At 35.5% G+C, this 22,368-nt stretch overlaps 1 protein-coding gene across 5 annotated transcripts in view; it reads right to left on the bottom strand.

The window, feature by feature from the left end:
• LOC149807205 (uncharacterized) overlaps positions 1-22,368 on the bottom strand; it is a 63,026-nt gene that overhangs the window by 1,669 nt on the left and 38,989 nt on the right. For 4 of the 5 annotated variants that reach the window (XM_089963483.1, XM_089963491.1, XM_089963498.1 and 1 more), the window contains exons 12-18: positions 17,631-17,715; positions 11,635-11,748; positions 8,197-9,733; positions 7,094-7,312; positions 6,631-6,705; positions 2,936-2,991; positions 1,758-1,889 (exon numbers count right to left, since the gene is read on the bottom strand). In XM_089963483.1, the coding sequence (XP_089819609.1) occupies positions 1,758-1,889; positions 2,936-2,991; positions 6,631-6,705; positions 7,094-7,312; positions 8,197-9,733; positions 11,635-11,748; positions 17,631-17,715 (2,218 nt within the window). The remainder of the gene's footprint in view (positions 1-1,757; positions 1,890-2,935; positions 2,992-6,630; positions 6,706-7,093; positions 7,313-8,196; positions 9,734-11,634; positions 11,749-17,630; positions 17,716-22,368) is intronic. The other variant, XM_089963515.1, reaches the window with a different exon arrangement.

The following is a 22,368-nucleotide window of genomic DNA, read 5'->3' as shown; positions in this document are numbered from 1 at the left end:
GAAATTACCATGAAGAGTCTTTTATCATTCTTAATTAGCTTGGGATTTCAGTACGACAAATTACATATTGTTCCAGCTGCACTTGCTTCGAGATAATTAGAAATTATTTTTCTCTATGGTTTTTCCTCTATCTCAATCTTTCCTCTCCAAATTAATTATTTTATTTTAAAAAAGATCAATACCATTATAACTTTATGCAACTATTTAACTGCATGATTATGATTTATATTACTGTGTTCTATGTTGGCATCATGATCAGCGAATATAATTACCATAGAGATACATAAACACTTTAATAAGTAAATATTTAAGTCAACACTGAAGAAGTCCACATGAGAAATAATTAAAGATAATCATCTGGATGATCAATGTTTTACTTTTCTTTAACATTTTCATTACTTTACAGCTGGTTTGCTAAATCAGGACAGAAATCCAAAATAATTTATTAGGTTCCACATGACCTTACTAATAGATCTGATTGAAGGCCTCAGGGTAAACAGAATTGCAATACCAAGTGACCAATTATAATAGTATACTTAAAATAAGTTAAACAAAATTTATCAATACATGATACAAGATTTTATAACTGCCTTCGAAATCAGCAGGATTTCTTATCAGCATTAATTTTACCTGGTTCATGGGGAGTGAATACAAAACAAGTGGGGTTTTGGGGCATAATAGGTATTGTCTTATTATTATAATAAAACGCTGAGTTTTTAACATGAATCTGGTTTTGATGGCAATGTCATAATAGTAATTAATTAATACAAGCCAGGAAATTGTCAATTAAATGAAAAAGGAAGAGCTGTATGGTTCACTGCAAAGAGAATTTTGATAAAATCCCTGAACATTTGTAGCTTCTGTCACAAGTCACTTTCCCACTCTTTGCTCTTCGGACTATTGTCTTAAGCCATTGGGGAAAATATACAATGCTCTATTTTCACCCACGCTGCCTGTGAAAAGTTTCCCCCCTTTTTCATGTCATCACAAACACAATGAAGCAAGCTTTTATACATCAACCAAAGTACCCTTGCATTGGTCAACAACTTCTTACTGGGTTATTCAAACAGTATGAAAGGTCATGGTGAGTCACCTTTCCAAGAAATTTTACATGAGCTTGCAAGACAGGTTTATACACATTCTACACATTCAACAGGAACTAGGAACTTTTATTCCAGGCTGCTGCTATGGGTGAAAATAAAAACCCAAAGCAGATTGGTGTCTGTAACATGTGATAATGATTTGGGGCTAATCTATTTTGATGTACTGTACCATCTAGATCATCCTCATTAGCTAATGGTTACACATAGTTTCACATCGGCGATGCATCAAGTGGATCCACTTCCCTTGCATAGCAAAGATGTGACAGGGTATTCTGGCACTATTTGAGGAAGATAGTGAATGAAAACTATGTACCGCCAAGATTCAAACGATTTAAGCTATCTGCTGATTTGACAACTGAAACAAATAAAATTGGAATAATGAGCAATATTCATATTTGGGTATTTATCGAAGTGTAATTTTATTTAATCACTCACTTTTGATGTATTATAGGAGACAAAAAGGAGGCAGTTTTGAATTAAAAAATCAAGGACTTTTCAACCTTGACAACATCTGTTTGCCAGAGTTGTGCCTCTTATTTTCAAATTATGTGCTTTTTGAAGATTTCTGGCATCACCAACATCCATTTATATTCAAAACCAGTGTTCAGAGAATATCACAAGTTTTGTCTGACATCAAGATTTCATTGCATGTACCTGTGCAAAAGTTACGCATTTTGGTAAGGGACTCTGCTTCCTGGTACTGGATGCTAATGCTGGCCTCAGAGGGGAGGTAGATGGCAAAGGAAATACAGGGCTCTTTAAAACGGCCTCAGGACTACTGCTGGCCTGCAAATAAATATGCATGTAAATATCACAGAACAACGTCACATGAATAAAATATTTATGATTAAGTGTCCCTGAGACTGATCACTAAACATAAATCAGAATCCAGATGTGATTTATTACAGCAATTTGCCAAGTGATCTGAACTAAACTTTACAGTGCAAAATCCTCAAGTAATTGGCAATATTTTAAACAAAGACATACTTAAACAAGAAGTAAATGGGATGATATAGTTGAACTGGTGAGAGATATAGAAAACTGGGTTGGTAGCCAGACAAGTATCCAGACCTGACAACATGAAAAAGACTTTTCCAGTAAGACAGTCTATATTTTTCTGTAAATTAAACCAATTTTCAGTAAAGTATAACACATAACCATATAATGTTAAAGTTGACCTGGATTTAAAAAGTTTTGAAGTATGATCTGCGGCTGAAGCGGCAAAGGGAAACATTATGTTCAACAAAATTGTTTGTAAGGTAAACTTAATCCTTAATTACCACTGGTACAGTTTCAAAAACTTCAGTTTCAAACCCCTCAAAGCTCAAAGGACTCTCATTTGTACTCCGAAATTGGCATTATCTGTAAGCTCATCTTGAATTTTGTGTGTTGATGACTAACATGTCTCCTTTGAGAGGTTCAGTGTCTTTTTGATCTTCAACATGTTCTGATTCATTGAATGCCTTTTGTAGAAAATGCTATCTAAGTAACAGGTTCATAATGCAAGTGTATCACATGACAAATATAGGCAGTTCAAAGCACCTAAGTTACACCTATAAAGGTAGACTGATACCATTATTATCTCCATTGAATATAATAAGAAATCCAGAAGTTTATCAAACACAGTCAAGCCAATATTTAGATTTGATTGCAATGATCATATTTTCATAATTTTTACTATTATTCCTCAAGATCATAATTTAAGGATCATTTCAGTAAGACATGTGGTCAAGATCTGGTGATATATACAGACAGATGGACAGATAGATGTGGTCAAATTGTAAGAACTGGAAGATATGGTGATATATACAGATGGACAGATAGATGCTTACATTTGCAGACAAAGGTGGAGTTGCATCTTTCTCCATTCCATATGCTTGAGTAGCTTCTGAAAATTAAAATATGGATATTACATGCTTTTCTGTGGAGATTCTGGGACAGCATTAACACGTCAATGTATCTGATTCTCTTTCATTCCCTTGTGATGCTTTATTCTGCTCACATTATTACTAAAAATCCATCCACAATGGGGAATTTTCCTTCAATCAGGCACACATTTATATGCCTATAGGCTGGAAATTTTAATTCCCTGAACTTGATCTTTTTCTGGGTACGCTTTACTGAATTCACGTCTGAACATTTAGTCTATTTTCTCAAAGCTCGCATCGTAATTGAGAAAATTCAAGGCTCCTCAGCAACAACCAGTGTGATCTGATGAAATAGATTCATGCTGCCTGACAATTTCGCTATGTTGTGGGACAAATTCTTCATGTCATGAGAGTACACTTGTGAATGCTAAATGTGGGCTGGTGTCATTTTCAAACTGGTCATATGTAAGTGTTGATGCAATCAATGAAAATGATCTACAACTTACATACATGGAATCAATTTTCAAATTCACTATACAATGTATATAAATTCTGTAAAACCAAACAACTATGAAAAGTTATATACCTGTGTATGTGTGTGTGCAGGCAACAACTTTATAAAAAACAAAACAAGGCAGTTGTTCATGTCCTACAAAACCATTTTATGCAACAGCTTAAAAAGGTACAGCAACCAAATTCAAGAAAATAAAATATATATAACAGAAAATGACTATTATGCACATAAACCATTAAATATTTGTTTACAAATACACTTCAAAATGTGATAATGATAATTCAGTATTGAAATAGATATATGGAGCTGTGTGATATGAAATTTTTGGCAAAATCAATTGGACTAGGCAACTGCTGTAATGATGGTAACATCAGAATGTAGACTAACCTGTTCGCATTTATCAAACAAAATTATGCCAGTCAGTAAAATCAATATATAGGTTTCATTCTGATAAGAAAACTATTGTCTGAATGCTTAATAGCATCACCTACTCATTAAGCATTTAATCCAACAAACAACAGCATAGATATAATGCAATTAAAGAAAATATGGAATAACTTAATATTCTTCCCAATCAAAATTGGAGATTTCTAAATGGGAAGAATCAGATAAATGACTGATGCTGAAAGACATGTTGTTTTGGGTTTAATGCCATTTTTCAGTACATGATAAGCTATGGACTGCAGCCAGTATAACTGGTGGAGAAGAACCTGGCAAAACAATTTTCAGAACCAATGGCCCATGGGAAGCAAGTTTCTCACCAGTGTTTCCCTTTATGCACATTTGTGCATCAGGGATGCATGCTGGAGAAAACTGACGCACAAGTTTTGTTGCCATGTGGGGTTTTTTTTATGCAAAGGATTTGCATAATGCGATATGGATTTATTTAATATCCAATGCTTTGACTGAGGGATGGCATCATGTATACTTCAAGCATAGGTATAGTCTGGTTCCCTCTTTCTTATGATCCTTGCATTGCACATAGCTATATGGAGCATACAAAACAGGAAACCAGACATAAGCAATGTATGACAGAGTAGCTTCCCCATGCCTCGCGAGCCCTTGCATGGTTTCCATCAAACTCAGCAAGATGTCGTCCAGATGTTTAACCTCAATGTGATCTCTAAGAATCGTTTGCCAAGAAAGTGAAAGAAGCAGAACACAAAAGAGTAACTGTGGATCTAGCCTTAATGAAAAATGGAGAAAATAAAAATCTTTGACTGGAATATGGCACATCCATTCGGATTACCAGTATAACTTCTGATCATGTGATTGCAAAGACTGCAAAGTGAATAATCCTTTTGTGACAGGATTTAAGAATTTTTAAAAATCTGCCGTTTCTCACATACCCACTTTGCCCATGCCTGCCTTAGATAAAAACCCATGGAGACAGAGGTGAAATAGCAGTGATCAGTAAAGACAAGTGCTTTATGACCACTCAGCCACGTGGGACCCCAGGAATAATATCAACTAGTCGGCTGTAGAAATAGAGGATGATGGATGTGATACAGCAATAACTCTCAAACAATGGAAGAAATTATCTGATGGATTAATTCGCCACAGAGTAACAAATCAGTTTACTAGCTAAAATGTCAGTCATTTTCAGATGTAACAATATTACAATATTGAGTGAAGAAAATGTATTAAAAAATAAATAATGCAAACGTATCCTTGCTTTAAAAAGGAAGAGCGTAGATTACATATAAGCTCAAATAATTGAAATAAAGACAATTTAATGTTTAGATTTCTCACAAAATCACTGATGACGATGCTTCCAATTAAATGTCATGCCAACCTTGGACATTTAGAAGGTGACAAATTTAATTTTTTAAATTTTTTTTCTCTGTAACTTTAAAATAACCAAAATTAAAAGCTAGTACATTCAATTTTTAAAAAAAATGCTTGTTCAGTTGTTAATTTACTTTGCATTTCACTGTTTATTTCAATTCCCACTTTGTTCTGATATTTTCAGTGCTTCATTCCTGTTGAATCTAATTGTGCAGCAATTCAACCGAAGCAATCATTCTTTTAAGACCCTCCAACTCTTTCACATTTTACACAACACTCAGTGTCAAAACTGTATTAGCTATAAGGTATATTGAACATACTGACCCTATATACAAAGGACACCTGTCCAAAAGATACAATGTTGTCAAGTCCCTTGACTGTACTTTATATACTGGTTTCACTGTACACATTGCCTTTACATTATGTACACTGACAAACTGTGTTTGAATGTAAATTAAGGGTAATTATTGCATCATGCAGACCTTCCAACCCTAATGAGTCCATCTCAGTAAGGCAGTTGATTTTTCCATAAGATTGACCAGTTTTCAGTAAGGTGTAACAAAATGTCAATAACTGCTATTGTAAAGTTGGAAAACAGAATTAAAAGTTTGATGCATTGACGATAAACATTATGTTCAACTGAAAAGTTCTAAACCTGATGCAACTCAATGGCTTGATCATATCTCTCAACTTGATGTAATTCTTGGAAATTCTTTTCCATTACAAATGATGACAGCAATCTCCTGCCACATGACATACTCAAATTGGCACGTGATGTCCAATAAGCAGAATTGTGTCCTTTCCAGCTTTTATTCACAAGAATCTGAATACTCCTTTTTATTCTTCTGTGTTGATTATTAACACTTTTCTGGAAGCTTATTTTTCCTTTTATCTTAAACATGCATTGCTTTCTGGATGCCATTTTGAAAAATTCTATAATCAACAGTTTAATCATGCAGACACTTTGCATGAACAAATAGGTGCAGTTTAAAGCATCTGGGGTGCTAATTTAGTCTGGTTCCCTGACTAATTTCACTAATTCTAAGATGAAACCTGGATCCAAATAAAACATGGATGAACCAATTATCTGGATTTTTCAGCAAGGTTCGTTTCTCAGTAGTTTTTGCTCATCTTTCGTAAGGCCATATTTTAAGGATAATTTTCTTAAGACTTACGGCAAAATCATAGGGTTTGGCAGGTCTGCATTATATACACTGACAAACTGTGTTTATAGTGTGAATTAACAGTAATTGTTACATTATGGTAATAATGAATTCATTTCGTCACGTGCTACCATAACTTCCATGGGTTAAAAAAAAAAGAATCAAATCTGGGTGCTACAAGAGGCGATACATACCAGCTTGCTTGAGGGCTGGCAAGTTCAGCAGATCACTAACAAGGTCCGATTCTTTATCCTCATCCTGCTTATTGCCTGAAGAAGAAAAAAAGCTCCAACATGCATGTTGGTCCATTTGAGAACAATGGATACAAGTACAGGGACATAAACTGATCTTTTTTGAGTTAGAACTGCATTTACTTAATAAGAAAAATTGGTTTACTGAGCCTGTTTTCCTTCTAAATTAAAACTACAAAAATTAACTAAGCAGTCTACTGTGTGATATAAAATCACTACAAGCTAGAATATGGGCTTAAGTAAACCAGCTTTCACTGGCAGTCTCAAGGCAAGCATTATGCCATTGTAAAGTGTGTGTGTCTGTGTGTGCATGTGTAACTCACCAATGAGGTGCATAAATTAAAAAAATATGCAAATCACATAGCACAAACTAGATTCTATTTTACTAGAAAATATGTTCCACAACCTTGTGTACCTCTCACTGGAGTTTCAGCCACTTTCTCCTGTGATCTTGATAAACGTTTACTTGAAGTTGCTGTGCTTGTTTCCCTTTTATTCCTCTTTGCACCTTGTTTTTTAATCACTTCCTGTAAAGATGGCAAGGAATCATCATCATCCCCATCGTCTGTATAAGCCTGTGTAGCTTCCTCTGTCTGTGGGACCCTGGTCACCTTCTTTGTTCTCTCTGCATATTTAAAAACAAGAACAACAAAAATAATCAAGAGCATCCACCGGCAAATTACTTACTTTACCCACCAAAAGGTAGTTTTCTTCAACCAGACTCATGCATGCCTGTGATATCTTCCTGCAACTCGAGTCTAAAAAAAACCTTCAATAATCTTTGTTACTGACAGATGGTGCTTTAGTAGAACGGTGTCAGATAGACATTGCAAAAGATGTCTCTACATATCTGAATATATTTCTGTATGTATTTTCTGTATTCATTCATGCTGGAATTAAGAATGTAAAAGGATATAACTGAACATCACATTTCAAACAGACTGTTCCTGAAGGTGCACCTCAATCAACCTGTGCAACTATACTGCATAAAATGTGAAGTAAGTTTGATGACATAACACATCAAATCACATTAGTCAATAAAATCACTTTTCAAATTTTTGACAAGCCTTCTTTTTACACCTCTTGTATATATTGTACGCATTAGGACCTTACTGGCATGTCAGCACAATGATGACTATATGGTGTTAATAAAAGCTGAAGTTTTTAAAATGTAATCTTTTAAGAGACCTTCCTTCTAGTGATCTCACAGAGCAACACAAAAGTCTGGATGTACAAAACTAGTCAATACATGAATATTTGAAATTCGAAGAGACAGCTGGCCAACATCATGGTGGACCATGTAATCTCCACTCACACTGATCTGAAATATTTGAATTTTGATATGATTATTATACATAAAGTGTTTTTGTACATTATATAGACTTGAATGGTTCAAGTCCATTCCAATTTTACACTATGTTTAATACATATGCATATGTATATATTAATGTCACATCCTTGCTATCATCAATGACATACAACCAAGTAAAATTCTTCACTAGCTCTTACCAATATTCCTTTGCCTGCTTATGTTGTCTTGCCTCCTGGCATGCACATCTCCACCTGCTTCAGCTGACCCTTTGGACTTTCTGCTAGACTTTCTTATAGGCTGTTCTCTCTTTCCATTCTTTATAATTGCATCAGCATGGTCCTTCTCATCAGCATAAGCTTGTGTTGCTTCTTCACCAGGCAGTTCATCCACAGCCATATCATAGGCATGGGTTGGTTCAGGGGAATTCAGTGTAGCATCTGAAATAAATGCCTGTGTGGGTTCTTCTACTTCCTTGTCTTCCATGATGAATGTTTGTGTGGGTTCGAACTCCTCCGTTTTCTTTCTCACATCAATGTTAAAGTTTTCTTTCATCTGTTCTCTAGGGTTCTCAATTTTCTTCATGTTACTAAAGGGGACGTATGTTGCCTCTTCTTCCTCTTCATCTATATGACCCTCTTTTCCATATGCCTGAGTGGCCTCCTCAGCCAAAGTTCTTCCCTTGCTCTTTCTACCAACAGCAACTATGCTCTTTCTACCAGATTTCCTAGTAGCAGTTTTTGCTGTAGAAAGAGCATCGTTTCCTTTCTCAGCCGCTCGTGTATCAGTCTCCTCATGAGAGCTTTCTTTTTCTAGTTTTCCCCTTTTACCTCTTTTGCTTCTTTCTCCTTCTGAATCCCCTGTCACAACACCACCAACTTCTTGATCTTTTTTCTGTCTTACTCTTCCTGCAGTTCTTAAAGCTCTACCACTTACAGGTTTTTCATCAGGCACTTCTAATAAAAATGTTTCCTCTGCAGTGAAGACTTGGGTAGCTTCATCTTCAGATGCAAGAATGGTTCCTTTATGGGTAATGTTGTCCTCATCATCATTAATAGCAACTGTAGCTTCCTCAGAAACAGTTATTGTGGCATCACCTCCATCTGAGATTGGCCGGGTGATATTATTCTCTACTAACACCAGTGTGGCTTCATTGGGTCTAGGTTTAGGTTTTGGGGTTCTGGCATTCCTAAGATTTCTGCTACTACTCTTGCAACTGATCTTCTCCACAACACAAAGTGCAGCATCTGTGACTGCAAGGGTTGGTACATCCTCTGTACATAATTGAGTTGTGTCCTCCTCAGGATCAGCCTTCTGGTTTCTGGTCTTTGTTGGAAGATCATCAAAAACCTGTGTAGCACTATCATGTGTAATACCCATAACAAAAACTTGTGTGGCTTGATTTTCTTCAAAAACTTGAGTGGCTTGTTCCCCCTCTTCAGCTTTCACTTTCTTTGTAGCATCACAAGATGGAAGTGCCTGGGTGGCTGCTTCATCATCCTCTATAAACACTTGTGTGGCACTATTATCAACACTTGTTCCAGCATTGGAATCTTTTTTAGTATCCTCTTTATTCTCAGGAATGGAAAGTTCATTATCACAAGCCAGTGTAGGAGACATAAACAAATTTTTCACAATTTCATTCTCTTCCTCCTCTTTTTCTTCTATTATTAATTCTTCCTCATCATCATCATTATGTTTCTTTTCAACCAGTCTTTCTTTACATTCTTTCTTTAGCTGATATAAAAGATAATAAAGTGTACTGAAAACTTCTAAATATTCCTATTAAAGTCTGAAAACTTTCTAATCATACCAGTGCTTTTTCTAGACTATCACTCTCACATTCCTCTTAACAAATTTTTAAAGTGGTATTGATTTGTCCTATTTCTGATCAGGCATGTTCTGAAGTATAAAAAGACCCATCTGTTCTATGAATATTCATCTACAAGTCAAACTGTATAAGCCCATTTTACTTAATCTCTGGCGCCATTTTCTTTAAAAGTACAGACTGGTCCAGTAACCAACTTGACTCTGAATATAATGAATCTGCAAGGCAAAGTTTCAAATTGAAGAAATCCATCTGTCTTGGATATGGGTCATATACTGATGCTATAAATAGAAAATTAGTATATGTAGATATATCCTGGGCAAATTAGCTCTTACACTATTCTTATACAGTACTCTTTCATTTTAGAATATTCTCAAATTTTGTACAATGAGTGAAATAAGATGATAATATAAATTAAACACAACGTTTATTGTTTTTATTTTTCTTCTTTTGTAATGTACTGGCAAAGCATAATCCATGTACAGTTGAGCATAAGACAAAGTGAAGAAAAAAGTAATGGATATGCAAAAAGCTTATGGTTGGCATGTATAAGTCACCCATTGATGCAATTTAGAATTTTGCACATCTTCACAGAAAGACTTCGATTAATCAGAGTACCTTGGCACAAAAAAGTGCCTTCCGTGGGTTTGTTTAAACAGAACAACCCTAAATGTGTAACAGAACATGTCTTTTCTTGACATTAATGAAATATTAGATTTGGAATCATTTCAGTAAACTGTTTAAGTTCTTTGCCCCACAGAGTAACAGCTTCATGCCGAAGAAACAATGAAAGCATTACTAGAAAAGGGTATGCTTTTCAAGAAAGATAAGTCTTTTCATATAATGGATATTGTCAGCTTTCAACTGCTGTTCAATATAATGAATGGAAATCATGTGTCTTCTGACATTAACTCAAGAAAAGTCGTAATGTAAGAATTGGAAAATTGTCTGGATAGAGTATTTCAACATCAAAGATTTAACTAATAATAGCACTTCTTTAATATGTATAAATCAGAGTGGCACATGTTATGATGACTGAAACAAGGAATCCCTCTACTGGCTGAAGTGAATTTCCAGGAATTTAAAATAAGACCACTTTTTCCTTTTCAATGCTGAGTGTAGAAATCATCTCTGATATTTATGAAGTGAAAAAAGTATCAAAGTAGCCACCATGACAGCTATAAATGATGAAAGATCAGCACCATTTTCATTTAGGGCACAGCAAACATCATTCAGCATATTGTGGTTAAAACCATGTGAATATAACCATCCATTCAGATGGAGTAGCGATAGCAAGATTTTCAAAATGCTGCTGTGATAGCCATGCTTGATGTCACATCAGCACCATTTTCATTTAGGATAAAGTAAATGTCACGTCTTTTGGTGAAAACCTCATATCAATATGCCTTTCCTTTCAGGAGGAGTAGCAATAACAAGATTTTCAGGATGACTGCTGTTTTGACTATGCTGGATGGCACCTTTATTATATAGGACTGATCAGACACCTAAAAATTCTTTCAGTGAAAACCCTAAGTTGACATAACAATCAATTCGGAATGAGCAGCAATAACACAATTTTCAAAATGGCCACTACACTGTCCATACTTAATGCCTGAGTATCGTTTAAGACCAACCTGACTTATGAATGCATGTGTAAAGTTTCATGGATAAGTAGTGTAGGAAAATGTGGGATAAAGTACAGGCAGAAAATGGATTTTGGACACCAGACACTGGACAGAGGATGACATGCAATGGACAACAGGCCATTCCATTAGCTCCTCCAGTCTATGAATAGTACAGCTCAAAATACCTTTGAGGGTGAAGATTCTTCAAAAGAACTGTATGCTTGAGTTGGTCCTAGATCCATTGCTGCATCAATATTTGTCACTGTAGTTTCACACAATATCTCAGATGCATCACTCTCCTTAAAAGGAAAAACAAATGTGCATTAAAAATATGCCTTTGAGTAGGAAGAAAATCAGATCAGAAGAATATATTTTAAAAATAAATTTTCCACATGGCTGCTATGGAAGCCACACCACTGCTTGGAGAGCCACCCTTCACACAAATCTGATAACACATAACCTAAGCACACTCTTACCAAACTGTCTCTGCTGTTATGTAAAAAAAAGTTGAAAACTGGTTTTGGATACAGTTACAGATGCCAATCCATTGCTTGTGGAGCCATCCCAAAACCTATTCTAATAGTACAAGAGTTGTGATAAACAAATTTTCAAGATTCTGACATGGAAGCCTTCTTTCATGTAAAAATTGATACCATTTTTATTTAGGACCTACTAGATACCATAAACATTCTACAAAATGGAAACATGTTGATATGACCATCCATTTAATAGGAAATACTGACAAGATTTTCAAAATGGCCACAGTGGCCATACTGGACTTCAGATTGGTACCATTTTCATTTAACACCAACTTTATATTGTAATTACTCTATTGGTGAAAACCACATGTTAAAAGGAGTTTCTATTCAGGGGAAGCTGCAGCAATATTTTCAAGATGGCTGCCATAATGACCATATTGAACATCAGATTTGCACCATTTTTATATATGACTAACTGTAGTTACAAGGGAAATGGTATACACACCAGACAGTGCATACTTTCTTTGCATCCTGAATTGTAGGTGATAGGTTTTGGAAAACAATCAGCATTTTCCAGTTTTTAAACTTCAGTAACCAGCACTTAAGCAACCAAAAAAAATCTCTTAAAATTTTTTTTAAAGCCTCAAAGGGCAGCAGATGAACTCAGTTCATTTTTATTTTATAACAAGCAGTATTGGAAATCACAAGTACTCTGTGGTTGCAATTTGTTTTATGTCTGGCTGCATTAAGAGATCTAACTTCTGACTTAATTAAAATTAAAAAGCTTAACTTGCTTGCACACTCCTACACTGTGAGCATTTGTTGGTGAACTATCATAAAATGTTCCACAACAAATGTAAAATAAACAAGTTTTCATTGCTTTGTGAAATACTGCTGCTCTTCAAATGATGTCTAGACTGGGTCTAGGTTATTCAGTAGACTGATGCCTAGGTATCAAGATTACTGAAATACCTGTTGTGTCCACTTTCAACTCTTTTGTGAAAGTAGCTGAATAATGACAAAATCAAAATCATGTCAGTTCAATGCCTCGATTCATCCAAGTTCAAGATGTCAAAAAGAAAGTGGTCAGTAAAGAATATACCTCAACAAAATGCATTTCAAATGGAATAAGTCCAGCATCAACAATGAACAAATACATGTACCATGCCTTTGGTAATCTTTCATCTACAGACTTTGCAAACACATGGTGGGCAAGAGGAGTGTGATAGGCACTTTCAACAAAAACCACTTTAAATCAGTCAGATATATTTAAAATCAAGAGTTGCAGAAAAAAAATTAAATTTTCCTACCTTATGTTAAGATTCAGATTTTCTGTAACTGGAATTCCTAGTTCACATTGGTAGGGGTTGCCATCTTGTGTTACTGAAGTATGCCCACATGAATTGTCTCCCTTCATCAAATTTGGCTAGTTGTAACAAAATTATAAATGGTGGCAACCTGACATGGTATCAACTTAATGCCAGTCAATCAAAATATGAATACATATGGCCATTTATTAAGTTTTGATTATAAACTTATTGTTTCATTGTGCTTCAAAAAGTCTACAAATGAGATCCACTGCTTTTGGCTGCTCCACACATATAAATTGAATATTTAAAGTACACATTTCACAATGGGGTTGTAAAGACTTAGGCTAACAGCAAGCTTATCCAATTCCATTTATGTGGCAATACTATACTACTGTTACTGCAATTATGTGGGGGGGGGGGGGGGCAAAATTATTAAAAATTGTTCATGCAACCTGTGCTGCTAATGGCTTTATTACCAAAAATTATAGTATATTTCTTATTGCCTTACAGTAATAATGGGTGCATCCTTGCCCTGAGGTATCATAATGGTTCTTCAAGTCTATGTCACTGGCCACATTGCCTGACACTTATCCATTGTTCACCTCCACTTCAATCCCAATTATGATAAAAGATTCATCAAAGGCCTCTAAACTTTTAACTTCACTTGTTGAGAGACATGAGAACCATAATTAATTTATAAACTTCACGATGTCATGTCAAATTTAAATGCTAACATATAGCAAGTTATTTTCAGAGCTAAATAAATTATGTGAATTTGTATCAAAACGATATTAACAAATTTGAAAAAATTCATAAATTATAATATTTACTGATTATATGGCACCATTTTTTAATTTAGCAAACTAATTTTTTACAGGCCTTCTATTATATATATGTGTGTGTATGTTTGCACACAACATACATTCACAAAATCCTTGCTAAAACAAACAATTTACGTTTAAATGGTAGGCAAAAGATTTATGAACAGGTAAACTGTTCATCCACTATAGTACAAGTCACATGGGTCATGTATGCATATTTACTCATTATAAATTGTTCTTTTAAAATTTAACACTAATTTTCTTTAACCAAAGTCTATTCAATCCAAATTATTGAATATTCTGCACCTTAACTGTCACCCAGAAAATTTAAGATGAAAATAATCTATTGCTATGGACTTTTACAATGGTGGCCACATACTAAACTTGGATCAAAATAAGAGCGTGTTGAGTGGAATTGTCACAATCGAGTTTCATACAAATATGTTTATCAATATGTGTAGCTTTCATTGTTACATCACAGTGCATGACATTCAATCCAGATAATATAGGATTTACACCTTTAGGTTCATTTCGTCCAATGATGTCTACGTACTGTAACACTGATTTTGCCGTATGCACCTCTCGAGGCATCTAAATAATGGCCTTCCAAAGGACTATGGACGTATATGAATCCAAATGAAGTGAATACTTGCCACTTACTGAAATAGTCAGCGTTGAATGCCCACATGGCCCAAGCGACTTGCACTACAGTTGGCTTAAAATTTGTATTTTCTGTCTGCCTAATGTGCAAAAATATTCATAATATGGTTTTATGATTTTATGACTTGCAAATTGTTCACTATATTTCAAGTCATCTTCATAGATATGGGATGGGTTGGTGGTGGGTATGGAGGGGCACATTGTTCTTTTAGTCCAAGATGGATTAATGTTCCAATTTGCTATGGTATTCCCAATCTTTCTTCCAAAGACAGTAAAAACACAAACAATTGAAAAGTAGCAGAAAACAAGACCATATAGTTCCCTTTACTGAAGAAAACTTAGCATTCTGCATATTATTGTCCCTTTACTGAAGAGAGCTTAGCATTCTGCATATTATTGTCCCTTTACTGAAGAGAACTCAGCATTCTGCATATTATTGTCCCTTTACTGAAGAGAACTCAGCATTCTGCATATTATTGTCCCTTTACTGAAGAGAACTCAGCATTCTGCATATTATTGTCCCTTTACTGAAGAGAACTCAACATTCTGCATATTATTGTCCCTTTACTGAAGAGAACTCAGCATTCTGCATATTATTGTCCCTTTACTGAAGAGAACTCAACATTCTGCATATTATTGTCCCTTTACTGAAGAGAACTCAGCATTCTGCATATTATTGTCCCTTTACTGAAGAGAACTCAACATTCTGCATATTATTGTCCCTTTACTGAAGAGAACTCAGCATTCTGCATATTATTGTCCCTCTGATCATACATTTTGCCCTTCACAAAACCTGTACTGTGACATGTTCATAAATTGTAAACTTTATTACCAAATCAAATGTTGTGATATATGAACAGCGAAATGTGAACTACTTTATTTTTTTATTTGTCAGCTTTGGACTAATATGCAAGAAAAGAATAAAAAGAATTATACCAGGAAAATCTAACAAATTTAGACCATATAAAAACACAATGTGTATTTTTCCATTTAGTTACAAATCTGATACATAACGTTCTAAGTAAGCATGCAAAACATATACTACAGACTTCATATCACTAAAATTTATAATGATGGGATGTTCAAGTCTAACCTCTGTACAGACAGACACATGCAAAATACAGTTTCTAATGATTTAATGGCAACCAGGCTCCTCAATAGTGCTCATTACTTAGGGGAGCAACTCCTGAAATTTCAAAGACCATGTCATAAGAAACAATCCTACCAAGGTTGATCAATATTAGTTTGTCATTCTGTACAAGAATTTGAAACTAGGTTCACCATTCTGTTGCTAAGGAAGAACAGCATTGTTAACCTTAACAAAATTTTGGAAAAGCTTGTCCTGAGAGACATTCCCACCATTTTTGATCCAAACTGGCTTAGCAGTTTTTCGACAAAATCAAAATAAGAATGTTGATGAATGATGCATGCCCTATACAAGGTCATACCACACCAATGTGTTTAAAAATTTAAACATAATCAAATTTCATTTCTCTACTCTGACAACTGAGGACAGTACCATATCGAAATGCCCCCTCTGCAAGCAAAGGGGGCATTACAAAACTATAATCTGTATGTGTGTGTGTGATTTGGATTTTCAACATGGCTTTAACAATTTTTCAGTCATATCGCTACGATGTCTGCAGTGTGACAGCTTATAGTGATGTCGAGCACTGGGATATCATGCTGAAGACATTTAGCATGATGTCCCACCCAGTCACATTATCCTGTCACCAGGCCGACCAGTCATAACACTAACCTCTTATTGCTGAGTGCCAATCAAGGCAGCTGTTAGTACCATTTTTATATGTCTGGTATGACTCAGCCGAGGATTGAACCCACAACCTCCCGCATTTGAGGCGGATGCTCTGACCATTAGGCCAATGGAGTGGTCTATGATCTGTAAACTAAAGTATGAGTAAATTGCAATTCAGCATGTGAAATCACGTCATCTGTATTACTGAAAGGCTGTGAAAGCCTGAGTCCAACTGGGCATGTAAACTCACCTCATCTTTACCAGTGGTAGCTGTGTTTGCCTGAGAGAAACTTTGCATGTAAACTCACCTCACCTTTATCAATGACAGCTGTGTAAGCCTGAGAGAAACTTAGAATGTAAACTCACCTCATCTTTGTGAAAGCTGTATAAGGCTGAGAGAAACGTTGCATGTAAACTCACCTCACCTTTATCAATGACAGCTGTGTAAGCCTGAGAGAAACTTAACATGTAAACTCACTTCACCTTTATCACTGACAGCTGTGTATATCACAGAGCAAATTAACATGTTTACACACTTCACCTACATCTCTGACAAGCAATTTAGCATGTAAACTACCTTCTCTGTATTACTGACTGCTGTGAAAGCCAGATAGCAATTTAGCATATAAACTCACCTCATCTGTATCACTGACAGCTGTGTAAGCTTGTGCTATTTACCATGCAAACTCACCTCATCTATATCACTGACAGGTGTGTAAACTTGTGTGCTAATTACCATGCAAACTCACCTCATCTATATCACTGACAGCTGTGTAAGCTTGTGTGCTATTTACCATGCAAACTCACCTCATCCATATCACTGACAGGTGTGTAAACTTGTTTGCTAATTACCATGCAAACTCACCTCATCTATATCACTGACAGGTGTGTAAGCTTGTGTGCTAATTACCATGCAAACTCACCTCATCTATATCACTGACAGGTGTGTAAACTTGTGTGCTATTTACCATGCAAACTCACCTCATCTATATCAATGACAGGTGTGTAAGCTTGTGTGCTAATTACCATGCAAACTCACCTCATCTATATCACTGACAGCTGTGTAAGCTTGTGTGCTATTTACCATGCAAACTCACCTCATCTATATCACTGACAACTGTGTAAGCTTGTGTGCTAATTACCATGCAAACTCACCTCGTCTGTATCACTGACAGCTGTGTAAGCCTGAGTGGCAGCATCTAGTAGGTTCAAGTGTCTTAAGCGCTTGGAATTAACTTTGCTGTTGATGAAAAATAGCAAATCATGTACAACCATGAATATTTGATCACTCGTCTTGTACAACATATCTGATCAGAGGTAAGTTTTGTCCTGTAATTTCACAATAAGAGATAAAATTATGGAGAACATCAAGGGCACCTAAGCAGCAGTCACTGCTCTCAGTTAATTCTCTTGTCAACTTTGCTAGCCAAGGCTGCAATATGATAACTGTTCTACACCTTGGCATATCGTGCCAATATTTCTGTGCTTTGGGTATGTGAATTTCATTGGATGTGGTGGCAAGCCAATGAATCTAATCAAAATTAAGTTATTCAAATTTAATATCAAAAAAAGTGGAGCACACAACTTGAATGGACTGATAAAGAAGCAGATTTCCACTGTAGGTCTGCGTTTGTTACAAATACCTTTCACTCAAATACACCTGTAATGGCTTCCTTCTGGTACAGTCATAATTTTGGTGTTAAACTTACAAAATATCCTTATAAGTCAAATGCCTCCAGCATTTTTGGCCGATGCACAATGCACAACTGTTATTGGTTAGCTGGCATTACATACTAAGGAAGGCAACTCGTGAAATCCAACAGATGTCACTAGGACAAAGCACGAAAATATCTACTCAATCTGCCAAGGTGTAGATAGGGGTTATCATGGCGGAACGTTGGCTAGCGAAGATGATTCTCTTGTCTAAGTAGCTGTTATTTATTTGAACATTTTGACTGTTGTTTGTTCTACATGAGTGTGACTCAAAAACTCTAATCTCAGACACTGTTAGATATCCTATTATATATCCTTTTTTTTAAAAAACATTTCAGGTAATAAATAGGAGTCCCTTGAAGGGACTTACACTCAACTGGTCAACAACAAAATCCAGGAATCCAATACAAGTCAGTTTCTTCTGCCATGCAATTATTTTTGCATGCTGAGTACTGACACCAATTCTGATATTTTTGAGAAAGTGCAACAAAGCAAGTTTGCAAATATAAATATTTTCTTACATTTTAGAGTTAACACAAGTTAACATGTTTGAGTAACAGCTTCACAAGATATTTGTAACTGCTGTAGAAAATTCTGTCATGGGTTCTGACATTAAGCCTGATATCATGGACATCAGATCAATGAAACTGTCTCTGTCAATGTCAAGATATACCCACAGGCCAAGTTTGGTTAAATTTATTAGTCATATCACATGGTATTGGGCTTCTATCTTAAAGGTCAAGAGCAGATATGAAGATTAAAAGTTGTATGTTTTCACTCCCTTACTCAAGAGCATTTGAGACAGAAGAATAAAACTTGGTCAACATATATATCTCAACTAGATGCAAAGTCACGTGCTAGAGACAAGATCATGCCCTCAAGGTCAATGACATATATTACTTTTTCCATTATTGCTTTATAACTCAGAGCCATAAAACTTGCTCCACTTATTCATCACTCAAAGATATGATAATAATAATAATAATAATAAAAATAATAATAATTTATTTTTTTATTTATAGATGGTAACTTAAGTAGTTCAACACTACTCTTCCTTGAGGTCTACTGCTAATTGTGGAAAAATTCTATACAATATTTACAACATACTATAAAATGTTAGTGTTGTTGTTGTTGTGGTGGAGTTTAATGCCATTTTTCAGCACACAATACGCTATGCATGGCGGCCAGTATTAATGGTGGAGGAAGAACCCGGGAAAACCCTGGGAAGAACCACCGACCCACGAGAAGCTAAAATGTTAGTGTATTATGACAATAATAAGATGTTGCTAAAGATGTAAAAAAGATACCATTTCTTTAAGTAACTTGATGAATACAAAAGCACCTAAATATCGCAGAGGACCACTCTCGTGGCCTAGTGGTTAGAGTGTCTGCCTCAGATGTGGGAGGTTGTAGGTTCGATCCCCGGCCAAGTCATAACAAAGACTTACAAAAATGGTACTAACAGCTGCCTTGCTAGGTGCTCAGTATTAAGCGGTCTGACATCATGCTACATGTCTGCGGCATGATGCCCCAGTGTTAGACATCACTATAAACTGTCACACTGCAGACATTGAAGGAATATGACTGTAAAATTGTTAAAGCTATGTTAAAAATCTAAATCCAAATATCGGAGAGACTTTTTGAAGGCTTCTAACTTTGACTTGGGAAGTCTAGGATCCTCATCAAGAACAGATTTTAATCCATATTCAGATAAGTCTGTTTCAAATAATTCCTCAAGATATTTGTGAAGCAATTCCTTGAAAAGATTTGTACACTAAATGCTTCTAATAAATCCAGCCAGTTCAATTCATGGAAGAGAGGCTCACGCGTGCATCAAACATTGTTTTCCGAGTATAATTATTGCCACTCTTTATTGTAGTTTTGGAAGTCTGTGTTTGGAAAACGTTCCCAAAATAGTGACACAGTAGTCAAAAAGTGGCAAAACATAAGAGTTATAATCTCTGCTCCACTGAAAGATATTTCTTTTTTAATTTAGTTACTTTATCAATTTGATCATTCCATTGTATAAATCTATCCAAATGAATACCTAAAAGTTTGACTTCCAACATTCTCAATTTCGATTCCTTTTAAGGCTAAATCTAAATGTATTTAGACTAATTGTGTCTGTCACTGTGAGGTTGTTATCAGCATACCCTTCTGTTTTATTTTTATTGATATGCATATCAATTTTATGACACCAATCTTCAATTTTTAAAGTCACTGCACAAGTCTGACTGCACAACATTTATGGAGAATCCTGATGCAATAAGTGTAAAATCATTAACAAAAAGGCACCACTCCAGTGGCCTAGTGGTTAGAGCGTCCACCTTGAATGTGGGAGGTGGGGGATTCAAACCCCCGCCAAGTCATATCAAAGACTTATAAAAATGTTAGCAGCAGCTGCCTTGCTAGGTGCTCAGCACTATGAGGTTAGTGTTAGGACTGGTTGGCCTGGTGTCAGGATAATGTGACTGGGTGGGACAACATTGCTGCATGTATATGGCATGATGTGCCAGTGTTAGACTTCACTATAAACTGCCACACTGTAGACATCATAGCAATATGACTGAAAAAGATGTGCTCAAGCTATGAAAAAAATCCAAAACACACACACATACATCAACAAAAATGAAATCATTTAGTGCACTTGTGAAAAAGGGCAGATCATTTAAGAAGACATGAAATAACAAAGGCCCAATTACTCATCCTTGGGGAAAACAGGCTATGATGCTTTCTGGTTGCAATGTTGTACTTTCTATGCAACTTGCTGTATTGACTCTTGCAGACATGACGCAAACAATTGGACAGCATTACATCTGCCAACGGGTACCATGATACAAGCCTGCTGAAAATAACTTAGGTAATAAAATGAGCCATCGGGTACCCATATAGTTCATATAAACACAAACATGTATCCAAGTTCAGATCAAATAATTATATCTGGTGACATCAGTAGCAAGTGAGACACAGAATAATGTGTACATTTTGAGGCATGTGTCATGTAACTATTGGCTCTTCACATGCACACACAACACAACACTGACCTGCCTAGAAGTTTTTGCAGTCTGATATTTAGGGCAGGCGAGGACATTGCTACAATTTAAAATTACTTTTTAAAATTAAAAATGAGTAAAACATAAAAAATGGGCATATGCTTAGTGAGTGGATGCAAATAGTGTTCAATGCAGTCTGTATGAAATAATGTTGGTAAATAAGATGGTATCATGAGTACTGTACAACACCATCTTGTCGGAACTAGACATGGACAATGGCAAAAGCTCATCAAACGATGTATCTATTTTTGCACCGACCCACCCAAATTATCATCTTCAACCTACAGCAAAGCAGTTCAAGTTTGTACACATTTTGTACAATTTCCATTTGATCTGGATAACCAATCACAGGATCTACAGCTGCAGATTTAAAATCCTATTAAACAATTCCAGTTAGGTTTCCTTTGTTCACTTCGCTCAACCATACATCTGTAATTTGAGTTAGAGTTGTTTGACAGGAGTATGAATGTCAAAATCATGACTGTTCTTTAAGCATAAGCAAAATTTAAGTAAGAATATGTAGGATTTACTATATGTTTTTCTATTACTTTATAAAGAGTGGATGATATATACTGGTGTGCACTTTTTTATTAACCTGGCACTTTTCTTTAAAATACCACTTTGTTGTGTATCATATTCTGAGTAATGTAATGAAGGTCAAGGTTAAAGATTTATATTACTAATATTTCTGAACTCACCAAAGTAGACAAAACTTTGAAATTGCTCATCTTCATGTTGGACTCCAGGTTGTGTTTTTTTAAAACAAATATATTAAATGTAGGACACAAATTCAAAATTACCAGTTTTTCGTCACTGATACAGTTTGCTTCCATCAGTCTCAAACAGCTATAGAATTATTAAATTTAAAATGATGACCTTTATTCTTAAACTTGATTATGTTATACAGCACTCCCTAACTGTAATGTTTAGGTTTGTTCAGTTTCATGAATTTATCAAACAGAGATTTAAAGTCATAGAGTAGAACAGGAAGTGAGCCTGATGAACAGAAATCAAATTTGTTTCTTTGGTAAATTGAGTTTCTCTGAGAATATTTACCCAATCACATTAACATCAGGGATATTAGCCTGCTACCTCACGAATCCAGCCCTACTAAAAGATGAAAACCA

This window comes from Sinohyriopsis cumingii, chromosome 1 (genome assembly GCF_028554795.1).
Source record: "Sinohyriopsis cumingii isolate HCF-2022 chromosome 1, ASM2855479v2, whole genome shotgun sequence".
Taxonomy (NCBI): domain Eukaryota; kingdom Metazoa; phylum Mollusca; class Bivalvia; order Unionida; family Unionidae; genus Sinohyriopsis; species Sinohyriopsis cumingii.
This window is presented reverse-complemented; position numbering and strand designations above follow the sequence as displayed.